The sequence below is a fragment of the Rousettus aegyptiacus genome, unplaced genomic scaffold (genome assembly GCF_014176215.1).
Source record: "Rousettus aegyptiacus isolate mRouAeg1 unplaced genomic scaffold, mRouAeg1.p scaffold_m13_p_11, whole genome shotgun sequence".
NCBI classification, from domain to species: domain Eukaryota; kingdom Metazoa; phylum Chordata; class Mammalia; order Chiroptera; family Pteropodidae; genus Rousettus; species Rousettus aegyptiacus.
Window position 1 is genome coordinate 42,330,670 of NW_023416286.1, and position 15,631 is coordinate 42,346,300.

General features: G+C 36.2%; 1 protein-coding gene across 3 annotated transcripts in view; it reads left to right on the plus strand.

The window, feature by feature from the left end:
- Positions 1-15,631, plus strand: part of ASH2L (ASH2 like, histone lysine methyltransferase complex subunit) — a 27,075-nt gene continuing 11,444 nt past the window's right edge. For all 3 annotated transcript variants that reach the window (XM_036228723.1, XM_016155243.2, XM_036228724.1), the window contains exons 1-10: positions 1-230; positions 896-962; positions 1,083-1,228; positions 3,919-4,007; positions 4,283-4,377; positions 6,916-7,011; positions 7,638-7,733; positions 8,606-8,681; positions 10,878-10,971; positions 11,479-11,696. In XM_036228723.1, the coding sequence (XP_036084616.1) occupies positions 43-230; positions 896-962; positions 1,083-1,228; positions 3,919-4,007; positions 4,283-4,377; positions 6,916-7,011; positions 7,638-7,733; positions 8,606-8,681; positions 10,878-10,971; positions 11,479-11,696 (1,165 nt within the window). In that variant the 5' untranslated portion in view covers positions 1-42. The remainder of the gene's footprint in view (positions 231-895; positions 963-1,082; positions 1,229-3,918; positions 4,008-4,282; positions 4,378-6,915; positions 7,012-7,637; positions 7,734-8,605; positions 8,682-10,877; positions 10,972-11,478; positions 11,697-15,631) is intronic.

The window sequence follows — 15,631 nt, forward strand, 5'->3', positions numbered from 1 at the left end:
ACGGAGATAGTATTCTCGCGAGGAGTCTAAGAGACGGCAGTGATGGCGGCGGCGGGAACTGGATCGGTAGCCGGAGTGGGTGCAGCATCTGGCCCGGGAGCGGCCGCCAATGCAACAGCGACGGAGGAAGTGGAGACGAAGCCGGTGGTAGCGGCAGCAGCCGCTCTAGCCGGAGAAGGGACATCTGCTGCTCCAGCAGCGGAGCCCAGTTCCGGAGAGGCCGAAAGCGGGTAAATCGTCTTGCAGCCAAAGGAGGACACGGGGAGGGAGGCCCGCCCACCTTCGAATCCCGCGGCTCCTAGGAGCCCTCCTGCCCGCCCCTTTCGAACCCGGGCCCTGCAGTCAACGGCTCGCCCTGCCCCCTACGGGGCAGTCGTCCCACCTGCTGCTCCGCCCGTCCTCTCTGAACTGTATCTCAGAACACGCCCCTTTCCACACCTTTTCTTGGTTTGTAAGAATCAAGTTTCTTGTCCTGTCTGCCGCCCTCTCACCCCTGCAGGGGGCTGGTAACTCAGTCAACTAGCTGGAAGTTCAGTCTTCTAGCAGGATTCCTTCAACTATCCCAGAGAAGAAAACACTTTGCATTGCCAGAGTGGAAGAAGTTGTGGTCCCTCTGAAACGGAGTGGGAGAGCTGGACCTGTGGGAACCTAGCCCAGAAACAATTCCATCCCATGTAGATTTGTCGTAAGGACCGATTAGGCTTCCCTGTATCCCATGGGCCTGCATCTGTCAGAGCCACATTCTTCCTAACCTTGGGCTTTGAACCTGGGGATGGGCTTAGCTGAAGAAACTGAGTGAAGATCAGAAGTACTTTAATCATTCTTTTTGGCAATAGGCGTTTTGAGGTTAGTTTCTCTTGAAGATTTTTACTTGAGTGCTTTCATTATCTTATAGGGATGCAAACTCCGTTGATGTAAGTGGTGGTTTGGAAACAGAATCCTCTAATGGAAAAGATACACTAGTAAGTATTTCTTTTTGGATATTTGTAAGGCAAAATAGAGTTTGTGTTTTAAGTTTTTAAGCGAGTCAAAAATATAATCAGGTCAACTAACTTGACTCTCTGATTGCTCCGTGGACACAGGAAGGTACTGGTGATACTTCAGAGGTGATGGATACTCAAGCGGGCTCCGTAGATGAAGAGAATGGCCGACAGTTGGGAGAAGTAGAGTTGCAGTGTGGAATATGTACAAAATGGTTCACAGCAGACACTTTTGGCATAGATACCTCGTGAGTATTTTTTGTAGTCTTTGTAAGAATGGCTTTGTAAAATAGGTCTCAACAGGTTCAACAGTTAAATAATTTGTAGGCAAATATAAATGCATAGTATTTCCCGTTTCTCCTAACCCTTGTTCAGTGAGTAGTAGCATTTGAATCAGGAATTATTTTACTATGCATGTTTTGTACCTAGTGAGAGCACAGCTCTAGTAGGTACATATGAATAAATTTGAGACAGTGTCATTTAAACTTGGTATTGGGTGTTGTGAATTTTGGGAAGAGGGTTGGTGTGCATGGTGGAGGATGCTTGGTTTCAGAAATTTGATATGACCAGTGCCTCTTCATGCCTGAGCCATCCATCTATTTTTAGCTTTTGGCTTCTAACTCACTCCCCTTATGTATCCCTGTTTTCTCTCCTCAGCAAAACCCATTTCTAACCTCTTCTAGTGAATTAAAATCACTTTCTGATTGAGAATGAAAGGTTTACTATCAACAGCTAGCAAGGGACAATTACTGACTCATTGTCTATGGAAATAATTGTACGGCTGGTTCTCTATGATTTTCCTTATGGTTCATATTATACAAGTAAATTTAGACAAGACTATCTCAAAATATGGCTATATTATTAAATTAATCCCCTTGGATGGTATTGTGATGAAATACCTTTATAATTTGTTGTGTGCTTTAGTTAAGAAGTTAAAGTGGGTTTTAGAAATGCTAATGTTGTAATTAACATGTGACCAGTGACCTAGGATAGAATGTTTACAAAAGAAAGAAAAGTACTGAAGGATCTGGAAGAAAGACTCGATTTTGATGGGAAGATCTGTAAGAAAAATGAACAAGCTAAGCAAATCTGGTCACTTAAAAAAAGACCTAAGATCTGGCCTCTTTTGCCAAGGAGAATTGATTTGGACAGACAGGATGTAGGAAAGGGAATTTACCAGAGAGATACCTTGGTGCAATCCCCGGAAGAATCAAATCACAGTTCAGAGTTTTGGTAGAGACCAGTTTGTCCCTGAATTTGACAAGTTATACCTAAAGCCCATCTGAGACAGTTTTATGACTAGATGAAGGAACTAAGGTAGCATGGTATGAAAAATGCTGCTCTAAACACTTGATTTGAATTAAAGAACTATATACCTACCTATTTCTGGTATGAGGCTTTGCTTTTGTAAGTGGGCTTGTCACAACGGGCTGTTTAACTTAAGGGGTTCTAGAGAGAAGTAAACATAAAGTCAATATTCATAAAAATGTTTCTTAATTCTTTGGTGGCAATGGACACTTTCTTGGGAACCTTCTTTTGAGGATACCTTAAGCTAGTTTCAGCAGATTCCAAGATAAACCTGCCTTTGTTTAGATTTTTTCTCTTGACACTTAAACTGGACTTTTATCTTTCTGTTACTTTCTCTTTTTCAAGATTAAGCTCTCCCTATACTTTTCTAGTCATCCTGTATAATCACCATCACACTTTCCTTCTCTAATGCATCAGTTCTTCACTCTCTGCCATATTCAATCTCTCCCAGCACTGTTTGGCTTCTTCCTCTGTCTTCAAACAAGTCTTTTCTTGCCCCTGAAATCCCCTTAGGAGATTTCATCTTTATGATATAAGCTGTCTTAGTGGTTACAACTCCTTTCACGTCCTACCCACTCCCCCACTATACATCCCTCCATCTGATCAGCCATTGGTCTTTACTAGTTTTCTTATATACTTGCTTATCCTTATCATTTTTATTAATATCACTCTAGATGAGGCCTTACTTACTTTTTGCTGGAACTGCTACAAAAGCTTCTTATATACTTTTGCTTTTTCTAATCCGTTCTCCTTTCAGATCCATCCTGTTACTAAACTTATTCTTTTAACTATGCCACTTTTCATTCAAGGAGTTCCCATTACTCAAAATCCAATTCCACCTAACATGTAAGGCCTTCTTGTACTTCCTGCCTTTTCAAGCCTTATTTTTTACCATGTCCCTGACAAATCCTCTCTCCTAGACAAATCTGTTAATACCACTTTGCCTCTCTGCCACCTAGTTTGCACTTTCTCGTCTCTACACACAGTTCACCTATAGAAAAGGAAAGTGACTTATCTCCCCAAATCCAGTTCATGACTTACGTCTTGGAAAAATCTTCCCTAACTCTTAAATCTGAAGTTACTACTTGGGTTCTTTAAACTCATAGACTAATTATCATCTACCTGTTGGATTCATTTGCTAATGCGGCAAGTAATGTTTTATGACTTCTGTGTTATCTTCTTGAATAATTATTTACATTTTTAATCTTTTTGTACATTTTGTCTACCCTTTCCAACAATGTTATTGGCACTTTAAAGAGAGTGAAAGATATTTAAATATAATTTAAATACAAATATGTAAATATAAAGATATTTAAAGAGACTACTTTGTCTTCTTCCACAACTGGCATAGCAGGCTCTTTTTAATAATCTAGCTTGGACAAAACGCCAGTGAGAACCTTTCAGGTTCTGAATTATCCGCTATGATGGATACTGTCTTTTTAAATATTTGTGATAGAAAAATGCAGGTATTGTAAAAATATAAGCCCTGTTTTGATTTTGGTGATCTTTTTAAATTATACAGTTATTTTAATAATTAACATTTTTATCTAACTTTCATTGTTGTTTTACTGCTCATAAAGAAGTGTGTGTTCAGAAGTTCACTAATTTGTACAGTTTGGCTGTTCTACAGATCTTGTCTACCTTTCATGACCAACTACAGTTTTCACTGCAATGTGTGCCATCATAGTGGGAATACCTATTTCCTCCGGAAGCAAGCAAGTAAGAACCAACTCTAGAATACTGCATAAGGATTGTCCTCTAGTTAGCTCTGAAAGAAAAGGGGTTTGGGCTTAGCAGAATCAGGAAACTTTTGCCTGAAAGCTGTAGAAGTTACATTGGGCTTTAGCTCTGAATAATTGTTATTGTCCATTTCAGATCAAATGATGACTACTTTTTGCTGCTACAGTTGTTAATTTGTAGGCTGTATATTCAAATTTTTTTTGGTAATGATATAGTATTCTAGATAACTTTTTCTTCCTTTTTGTTTTTGATAGACTTGAAGGAAATGTGCCTTAGTGCTTTGGCCAACCTAACATGGCAGTCTCGGACACAGGATGAACATCCGAAAACCATGTTCTCCAAAGATAAGGTAGAGATGGAATTCAAGTAATTGCAACTATGCTAAAGAATCAGGTGGAACTTCCATATATACTCTTCAATAATAAGTACTTTTCCCCAAATTCTTAAGAACATATCACCGTAGGTTCAGTTATTACTTCGTTCTTAATTCATGTGATTTATTAACAATTATCTTCTTATTGGAAAACACGACAAAAATCAGGATTCAAATTAGATGAGTAAATCATCCATGAGTCTTTCCTACTATGATTTATGGTAAGAAATACGAAAATTAAGTACATTTTAAAATGGAGTTTATTTTGTGACTTAGTATATACATTCATGCTTACCCACTTTCCTTTAAAACTGAAACAAAAGTTTCACCTAATAGTGCTTACCCTCTGTTTTTTGCCTTCTGCACATTGATATTTTCTATTCTAGTCAATGCTGGTTTTGATCTAAAAAATTGATTTTATAACCCAATGTTTGTGACCTGCTGTTTGAAAGACACTGGTGTTTGGTGTGTAGTGAGATCAATATATAGTTAGGATCAGACTTTGGCAAGGGACTTTTTTACTAAACAGAGACTAGTACTTAATCCTATAAACTGAAGGAGTCAGCAGAGAGGGTCCCCTCCTGACCTTTTTTTCTTTTCCTGCATTAAAAGTGCTTTAGAGGTGTGCTGTGATTGGGACGTGTTTTTTTCTCTTAGTTTACTTTTTCCCAAATTATTTTGAACTTTTTAAACATAGAAAAATTCAAATAGTACAATCAACATCTGCTTATTCTTCACCTAGTTGTAATATTTTACTACATTTGCTTTAGCTTCTCATATATATATATTTTTTCCTCTTGGATGTATAAGACTAGGTTATAACTATTATACTTTACCCGATATTCTCTCATAACCACAATATGGTGATCATAATAAAAAAATTTAATGTTGATGCAATACAATTAATATATGCAATTTGTATTTTTTAAATATGTGGTATATATTTATATTTTCTCAATATTATTATTGTCTTAATAATATCCTTCATAGCTTTTTCCTCCATCTAGGATACGATCAAAGATTCTACATTACGTTTAGTAGTGTCTCTTTTGTCTGTAATCTAGAACAGTTTCTTTTTTTGATCTGCTGTGACATTTAAAATTTTGAAGTAAAAGTTTTTAAAAAAACTGGACAGTTTGGTATGATGTTCCCAGTTTGCATTTATCTGATTGTTTCCTTGTGATTAGGTTCAGGTGAAACATTTTTTGGCAAGAATGTTTTTTAGGTATTACATGTTTTTTCATGAATCATATCAAGAGGCGTAAGATATTTGTTTATTTTATTATTAGTAATCCTAAATTTGACTACTTGGGTGAAGAGGAAGTATCCATCAGATTTCTCCATTGAAAAGATCTTCTTTCTTTGTAATTATTAAGTAATCAGTGGCATTGTACATTGAGATTATGTGACTGTCTTGTTCTAATCCTTTCAAGCAGTGGTTTTAGCAAGCTTTGATTATTCTAGCCTGCATCAGTTAATAGAGTATTGAAAATAACACATTTATTGGTTGCAAGTCTTCTGTAAAGAAGAGTTGGTTTTTTTTAATTACCACTGTGGATTTGTGGATTTTTATAGTCTACTGGATTTCAGATTCCTGGATTTCTGATGCTCAGATTTGACTAGTGTAGCTCCATCTTGGCTGACTTCTGAAACTTTTCGATATGTCCCCATAGATTTTTAGCTCTTTATTTTCTAGAACAGTAAAATATTCCAGGCTTCCTTTATACATTTCCTGATTCAATCCTGGTTTCTTTTAGTAAAGGTTTGGTTTTCATGGAACTAACTCTAGTGGAAGATGATAGTGGTAGACTAACTCTGGTGGACTATGGAAAATGGTCTAGAATGGGAAAAAGTTGACACGAGAAGATCAAGTTCAGATCTTCTGTTTTAATTATGCAAGCAAGAACTGATGAGGACCACAATCAGAGCAGTGGGGACAGAAAGGAGGCCTGATTAGTGAGAAATTTCTGAAAATTTAAAACTAATTTGGTGATCTAGTAGATGTGAAGGTTGTATGAAAAGAATCAAGGATGAGTCTACTGTGTCCAGCTTATGATTCTGAGTGATAGGTGATCCTTAGTATTAAGAACAAGAATAGAAGTCTGCAGAGAAGATACGTGAGGTAAAATACAGACTTCACTTTTAGTAACAAGAAGTTTGAGGTACTTGTGGAATGTCCAGATGGAGATGTCTAAACAGGTAGAAACAGAAACTCAGGAGAGAGAATAACTTGGGAGTCATTTTCCAGATAGCAACCAAGAGAAGAAGGTGGATCTTTTCCCTCCATCTGAATTGTAAGCTCCATATCACTAAGATTTGTATATACTTGTTTAAAATTCCCCACAATCTATACATTGTTTGCATACAAATAAATATATGTTTGTTCAATCGTTAAGACTAAAGGATTTTTTTTTCTTGATTCTGCCAAGGTCTTTGAAAACACTGCAGTTTTCTCGTGAGCATAACTTTGAAACCAACTATAAAAGTTTTAATATATTTTGTTTTAAAAATTAGGATATCATACCTTTTATTGATAAATACTGGGAGTGCATGACGACCAGACAGAGACCTGGGAAAATGACTTGGCCAAATAACATTGTTAAAACCATGGTAAGCAGACTAAAATCAACTTGACTCAGCATTTAGGCAGTGTTCTTTATAAGAATTAAATTCTCTTGAAATAATGTGATGACTAAGAAACTGAGAACAACTTAGTATTAAATCTTAGAGAGTGAATATACCTAATTCAGTTTTAATAATTTTTACACAAAATGTGTTAAGTTGCATATTGTGTCTAGCTTATGATTCTGAGCGATAGGTATTTCTGAGTTTTAAGTGAACATCACCCATGGTAATTTTATATATAACACTGAAACCTCTGTCCACTGCACTCTTGCAAGTATAATTGAAGATATTTTTTTCTTTAATTTAAAAAACGAACAACACTGTTCTAAACATTATTGTCCTTAGGATTAAAGAGTACTTGAAGAGAAATTAACAACAGTGCTTATCTCTGGAGTGAAGGGATAGGTGGGGATTATGAAGGACTCGGCTCTCGTTTTTTTAAGATCTTCTGTTGTTTGAATTTTTTGATGATCATGTATTAATTTTCTAATCAGAGAGAGAATACTGTCTTTTGGAGATTATACTTAGGAATTGGAGTTGGTGATTGATCATCCATTCAGAACTTCTAAGTATGAAAGTTCCAGGAATACTAAAGTACTGTCTCCTTTTAGAGTAAAGAAAGAGATGTATTCTTGGTAAAGGAACACCCTGATCCTGGGAGTAAGGACCCAGAAGAAGATTATCCCAAATTTGGACTTTTGGATCAGGTACATAAATATGCTCTGTATTCATTCCCCTTTTACTTTTAGGCCACTTGGGGACAGGGAATCATGTTTGTTTACATTTTTTATAGTTGCCACATGCAACACACTGTCATTACATGCCCATAACATGGTGGGCTTCAAATAAATGCTTACTGCCACATGTGGGAAGAATGAAAACTCAAACCAGGAGACTGCTATTTTAGCTCTGGCTCCTCCCCAGAATGTTATAGCTTTATACATATTATTCTTACATTTTTTTAACTTTAGTTTCCTCACTTGTAATACAAATATACCATTCCAAGTTATTCCTAATTTTTCCCATCTCAAATTTTGCTCTTAAAAACATTCATTATTGTAAAAATTTTTCGAAACTGGCATAACATGAAGAAAAAAATTTCTACTCTGTTTAATGGTTGGAGTCACAGTTGGCATCTCAGGAGGTCAAGTCTTTTAGCTGTACTTTAAAATGTTTAATTTGCCAGTATTGCAAATTCCGTATTTCACATAGAAATTCAGGTTTCAGTTTTTTCTTGTAAAATGGAAACATCTGATTACACTGGGCCTAAATTCCACCAAGGAACCGAATACTAAGTACAAGGGGCTTAAGCACTTTCAGTTGACCATTGCCACCCACCTCCCCACATTGCCATTCATCACCATTCTTAAACTACTTTGGCCCTCCTTACTTGTTACTTGCTGTTCCTGAAGCATCCAAGTTTGGAACCCGTGCAAGTTTCAGACTCTTTCGGATTGTCAATTTTAATTCCCACTCTGTTAGAATTTCTCTTGGTTTTTTGTTGTCATTGTTTTTCTTGAGCACCTGTATTAGTTTTATTATACAGCCTCCCTTCATAATTGAGTGTTTTTCCCTCTAGGATCTTAGTAACATTGGTCCTGCTTATGACAACCAAAAACAAAGCAGTGCCGTGTCTACCAGTGGGAATCTAAATGGTAAGTGTTTCAGTGTCTCATTGATGAAACACTTGTAAGCTGTTGAATCCAGATGTGCCTAGAATTGGACATTCTTTGGGTTGGCTCTTACCTGGACATTTAATAAGATGCCTTATGGTGTCAAACTCAGTTTTTAGGAGCTAGCCAAGGATTTGACAGATGGTAGTGGAGAACTTTTTGTCACTTTACATCACCATTTTGATCTTAAGTGAAACATGTAGCACAAAATGATGTACAATTTTAAGGTCAGGTTTACTGTGTTTATATTAGATTCCCCACCTATATCTTCATAACTGACACTTAATTTAGAATCAGTTGCTCTCTACTCTTTTTCCTTAATTCAGTTAATTAACAAACTTCCTATGACCATCTTCTAATTTTCTTGCCCCGAAACCAGCTTATTCACATAACAGCATTTCTGTATAGATCACCCATAGTAGCATGCTTTTTCTATCGGTAACCAACCGATCTAGTAGGAGGAATGCCCTTCATTACTAATGGCGATCTAATGAGAGTGGGGTTGCTGAGTGGTAGCTAGCTAGTTGTTCATCTGACATCATTAACTTATTTTTTGGAATGGCAGCATCTTAAATATGTAATCATTTTCTCTTATTAATATTCTAGGATTGGAAATAGCTAAGTGTATTGTTTATCTTTTTACACCATTATTTTCCTCTTTTAATTGTTAAAATTTGACAAATACATGGTACCACTTCTGTTCTTACAGGTGGAGCCTCTTTTGGAGGTGAATTCCTCCTCTGTCTTCTTTCAGCCTCTCAGACTTAAGTATTTTGTGGTTTGGAAAATGCTTTTTTGCTGAGTTGTGGTAGAAGCTAAAACTAAATTAAATTTTTAAAGCATTGTGAAAATGGTGGCAATAGCACTTAATATGAAACAGTAGTTCCAGTTTAATGTTAGTAATTAAAAGCTTGTACATTGTCATATTCTGCCTAACATGGCCAGCAGTTCCCTTAGTATTGCTTATTTTGTTTAACATGGAGCTTAAACTTTTCTCTTAAAAATAATTGAAATGCAAATGACAATAAAAACTTAATTTTTCGATTAAGAATATCAAACTAGAGCTAATTGACATTGCAGTAGTTTGACTTTAAACCTTTTATAAGAAATAGGAATAACATCTGATGTGTTCGTAAAAGGAAGTTCTGCATAAATCTGGTCCTGTATCTGCAGAATATGACCTGCCCTCAACATCTTGATACTTTTTATTACAGCAGAGCTGTTGGTAATTTTCAAGCTTGCCCTAAATTAAGATACAGTACTCTATGCAGTTGTTTACATAAAGGTGTTTTCCTGCAGTTCAGCGACATTTTCTGGAAGATAGGAAAACAAAATAATTGAGAGGAACGACAGCACTGGACAAAAATTTCAAAGTACCTGTTTCAGAAATACACAAGGTGTCATATTCCTTGTGGCCTTAGTATGTAGCTAATTTTTTAAATTATGTAAATTATTGATATTTGCTCTTAATTCTCTAAGCACGTTAGTCTAATCTGAATTGTATACATTGGCACAATCCTAATAATTGTTGTAAAAATTGTCTACCAAATTTAAAGCTGCCTTTCTTTCTTGTATCACGCACAACTACAGTAGATACCTAGCAACACTGGAGAGAAACACCTTTTCAGTACCTCTGTTTTTGTTTTCCATGTCTGATGTACTTTTGTCTTGTTGGATATTCAAGTTAAGTGCTTTTGCAGATATTGTGCCTTTATTATGTTCATGAAATATAGATCAAATGTGTTCAAGCAAGTGAACATATACTTACAATGAGGATATTCTCTCTTTATGGATGTTTGTTTATTGACTTGGGTAGACAAAAACTTAATCTTTGCAATTGTTTTTAGCTGTGGTGCTTGGAATCTGAATGAGTGAGAATGCATTTGTGTCACATCTTCAGAAAATGTACTAGTAGTTGCAGTTCATTAAGAAAGGAAGGTTGAAAATATAGCACAAGTTCATTTGAGCTTGCCACCAAAACCCAGTGTTCTGGGCTGTGAGACACTCAGCAGATTCATTGAGAACAAGGGTGATATCCAGTATGCTTTCGGGAAGGAAATCCTCCTATGGTGTTACACAAATGCACATTGGGAGTGTTAGTCCCCATGGAATTTGAGTATCCACATGGTGTTGTAACATAGCTCATTTCATTGCAAGTGATCTGCCTTCTCTTCAAAGGGGGAATTGCAGCAGGGAGCAGTGGAAAAGGAAGAGGAGCTAAGCGCAAACAGCAAGATGGAGGGACCACGGGGACCACCAAGAAGGCCCGGAGGTGGGCAGAACACTCACACCCCTTTCATAGCTAATAGGGTATTCTTTGGCACTAGCAAAGCCCATGTCAGTGGGAAAAAAAGCCAATACTCTTTAGTAGTTCCAATGTTGGAACTTTAAGAAACCTGTCCATTCTTCTCAAATCTTGAGCACTTTGAGCCATGCAATAACCCTGGGCAAATACCCTATTTTATAAGCTTAGTACTACATAAATTAGCCCCAGGGCAGCATTCTGTTGATTACCTGGGGAATAAAGTTCTAGTGAGGCATCTTGAGAAAGGCTGGGTGTGGGGGGAAGAGGGAATGAAACTAATAATGAAGTGAATCCTTTCATTTCCCTGTTTTGTCTGCGGAGGGCAGAATGATCTGGTTGAGTAATGAAAAGCATTTGTGAAGTTGCTTGTGTACCAGCTGTAACCTAATAAAGCAGAGGCCTTTCTTACAGAATTGAAGATAGTTGAGCTAGAAGGTGTTTTAGTTTCTTGATTTTATTTTTCTCTTTCTGCAGTGACCCTTTGTTTTCTGCTCAGCGCCTTCCCCCTCATGGCTACCCATTGGAACACCCTTTCAATAAAGATGGCTATCGGTATATTCTAGCTGAACCTGACCCCCACGCCCCTGACCCTGAGAAACTTGAACTTGACTGCTGGGCAGGAAAGCCTATTCCTGGAGACCTCTACAGAGCCTGCTTGTATGAACGGGTTTTGTTAGCCTTACATGATCGAGGTATGTAAGGTATTAATGTTCATGTTGGACCTAGTGTTACCCTGAGCTACTGCCATCATTTTTGATCAGTCTAGAATTAGATATGCATATCAGTCTGTAACTACTCCTACACACACAAACACACATCTGTAGACTGAGCCAGAATGTACAAGAAGTAATTTCATTCTTTGTGTCTTCCTATAAGCTCTAGCCATATCTATATATGGTTTAGTAAAGCTTTCTATTTTAAACTAATTTTAAGCTTACAGTAAAGTTGTAAAAATAATAGGTTCCATCTATCCATCAGCTTTTCCTAATGGTAACATCTTATGCAACCAGGTATAATTATCAAAATCATGAAGTTAACGTTGGTAAATTCTACTAATGAAACTGAAGACTTTATTTAAATTTCACCAATTTTCTCACCAATGCCTCTTTTCTCCTTAGTCTCTTGCAGTCTTCAGTAGTTCCTCAGTCCTTGCTTGTCTTTCATAAGCATGACACTTTTTAAGTGTATTAATCAGTTATTTTGCCAAATGTTCCTCAGTGAGGTTCTGTCTTCATGATTGGACAGAAGTTTTGCATTTTTTTGAAAAACACAGAAATGAGTCTTCATTGTATCATCTCGTGGAGTTCATGATGTCAGGGTTTTTTTTATTGGTTATATTGACCATGATCATTTGGTTAAGGTGGTTTCTGCTGGCTTTTTCTACCATCTTTCCCTTTGTAGTTAATAAATATCTTGGAGAAAGATACTTTGAGGCTATGTAGTTACATTGAGGCTATGCAGATACATTGTTTCTCATTCATCAGTGGACTTTGTCTACAACAATTATTAATGTGGTGTTTGATGATTTTTTATTCATTTCCATTTATTATTTACTTGATTATTTATATCTGTGGACTCATAGATATTATCTTATTCTGTGGGATATACTTTATTTTGTTGCTCAGATTATTCCATCTCGATCATTAGGAGCATCTTCAGTAGGCTAGTTTCTGTGTTCTTTTGATAAACCTCATCTCTTTCTCTCTCTCTCTCTCTCTCACTCTGTCACTCTCTATCACTTTCACTTCCTTACTTTCTGGTATTAAAAGATGTTCCTAGCTTGTCTGGTGTTTTCCATGCTCCAAGCCAAGTATCAGCGACTTCTCCATAAGCCCTGGCTCCTCTTTGATTTGAGAATAGTATTTCAAAATTAGACTGTTAGGTATGCTCACTGTCACTGGGTGTCGCTTCTAGACTCTGGCAGTGAGCAGAGGTAGGAAATGTACATACACATACTGACTGACATGTACACATGCGGCTATCTATACTAAGTTTACACTGATAGCATGGATTCCAATCAGACACTGCAAGTTTGTTCCAGCCTTCCACCTTTATTTGTAACTTCTTTCTCCAAAGTAAGATACCTAACTCTAAATGTCTGCAGTGTATTGTTTGTTCAGTTCTAATATGCACATAAAGTAGCTTCAGAATTGCTCTCTCCTTTGAGACATTCACTATAGATTATAGCATTTATGTACAGCTTTTTGTCTTTAGCCTTGCAGTATCCCATAACTTGGATTAGTTCTTTTGTTTCCCACCTTCTTCAGTGTTGTTGTGTTTTTCATTTTTAATAGTGTTAGGTTCATTTGTTATTATTTGTCATTTTGGTTTAGGGTTCTCCCACATCTCTGGTGTGTGAAACATTTCTATGGTTTTGAGAGTTAGAGTCGTACAGAAAGGTTTACTCGACATGTCACTACCTCCTCACCCTCCACACACACCCTCCACCCTCCCCTTTTCCCCCCTTTTTTCCACCATTTTCTCACTCATACCCTACAGGCAACCAATCTCTTTAGTTTCTAGTTTACTCTTCCTGTATTTCTTCTGCATAGATGAGCAGATACATGTATATTTCCTTTTATTTTCTTTTTTCATACATGAAGAGCAGCATACTATAGATACTCTTGCATTTTGCTTCATGCAGTTACTCCTGACCAGTTCAAAGAGATCATCCTTTTTTTTTTTTTCTGTTTTTAGCTTCATGATGCTCCATTATCTGGATGTACATAGTTTATTCGTATGGGCATTTAGAGTGTTTCCAGTATTTTGCAGTCACAAACAAAGAGGCAGTGAATAACCATGGGCATGTGTATTTTTGTATTGTCGGTGGTATATTTTCAAGGTAGACTTCTAAAAGTGGAATTGCTGGACCAAAAGGTAAGTGTATACATAGTTTCATTAGATATTGCCACATTTCCCTTCAGAAGGTTGTGCCAGTTTGCATTCCTACCAGCAGTGTAGCAAGTGTTTGTTTTCCCATATTTTTATATTTTAATTTTGACTTGTCTGATAGGTGAAAAGTAGTATCTCAGTGTTATTTTAATTTGTATTTCTTAGAGTTTGAACATTTTTTCATGTTTAAGAGTCCTGATCTCATGAATTATCTGATTATGTTTTTTTATTTCCCATTTTTCTATTGAGATTTTGGTCCTTTGTTTCCTTATATATTAGGGATATTAGCCCTTTGTCTGTGGTTTGTGTTATGAACATTTCTTCCCAGTGTGTCAGTTCTTTGACTTTATGACTTTTTCTGTCATGTGAAACTCTTTCATATGTAGTAGTTCTTTTAATGACATAATTTATTCAGTTATTAACATAACATTCATTATCCTTTAGAGTGTGAAAGTGAATTTAAATGAACTACTTTTAGAGGAATGTACTTCGTGAATTTTCGTTTTTCTAGAGTATCAGTGCAAATTCCAGATAGGTACTCTTTAACCCATAAATGCTTCAGTATTTGTCTCTAACGTGGATTTTTAAAAACATTACTACTGCCATTGTCACACCTAAGGTGAATAATAATTCCTTAATTATCTAGTAACCTTCTTATTCACATTTTTATGGTTGTTAAAAACATGCCTCTTTAGATCTCATTTTTAGCTCTTAAAAAACCAGTGTCATTTAAATTTCCAAAAATGATTAAAATTTTTTTCTTTTAAAATTAGAATTACCAATGCCTTGACCGTTGAGAAGGGTTTCTTTGAAATAGGTCCTACATTTAAACTTTTTTCCTTAAAACATGGTATTGCACATTAACTTTTACACAGTTCTGAACACTGTTAACAATATTTAGAAAGTATAAGATTTTTCAAAGTGAAAATAAAATATACCTCTTTCAGTTCATTGAATTGGATCTAAACAGATTCATATATTTATTACATTTGGAAGCCTGTTATTTCTTGGTTTAATGCTAAATACTAACACTTGTATTGATGCTTGTTGTTTGAAGTAATGTAATCCCATGGTATAAAGTCAATTATATTTGGATTTGCTTGGCTCATGTTGATGACAAGCATACTTTGAAAGTTGGGAAGGGCTAAATAAGTGACTTCTGGATTTAAGAAGTGAGACTTGTGTTTCACTATACATAATAACTGTAATTCTGGAGATGAAAAAAAAGTGAGAACACTGGCCTTTACCTTGATACATAGTATAGCAGTGGCAGCCTGCTATTTATGCCAAGCCTTATAAAAATTAATGATAAATCTATATTGTGTTCTTTAAACTTTTTATTTTGAAATAATCTCAGACTTATAAAAAGGTCGTAAGAACAGTACAAAACTTATCTGAATCATTTGAGAGTAAGTTGTCATGATGCCCTTTGACCTTTGAGAATTTTATTGTGTATCTCTTACAACCAAAGACATTCTCCTTGTGTTAATAAGCTAATGCTGTATAACAAAGTACCATAAAACTTAACAGTCTAAAACTACAAATGTTTATTATTTCCCACAGTTTCTGAGGGTCAGGAATCTGGGAGCAGCTTAGTTATGTGTTCTGGTTTAGAAAAACTCATGAGGTTGCAGTCAATCTCCTAGCTGGGGCTGCTATCTCTGGAACTATCTATGGAACTGGAGGATCTATTTCCAAAATGGCCTTAACCAAGTGATCAAAGTTTAACATCACT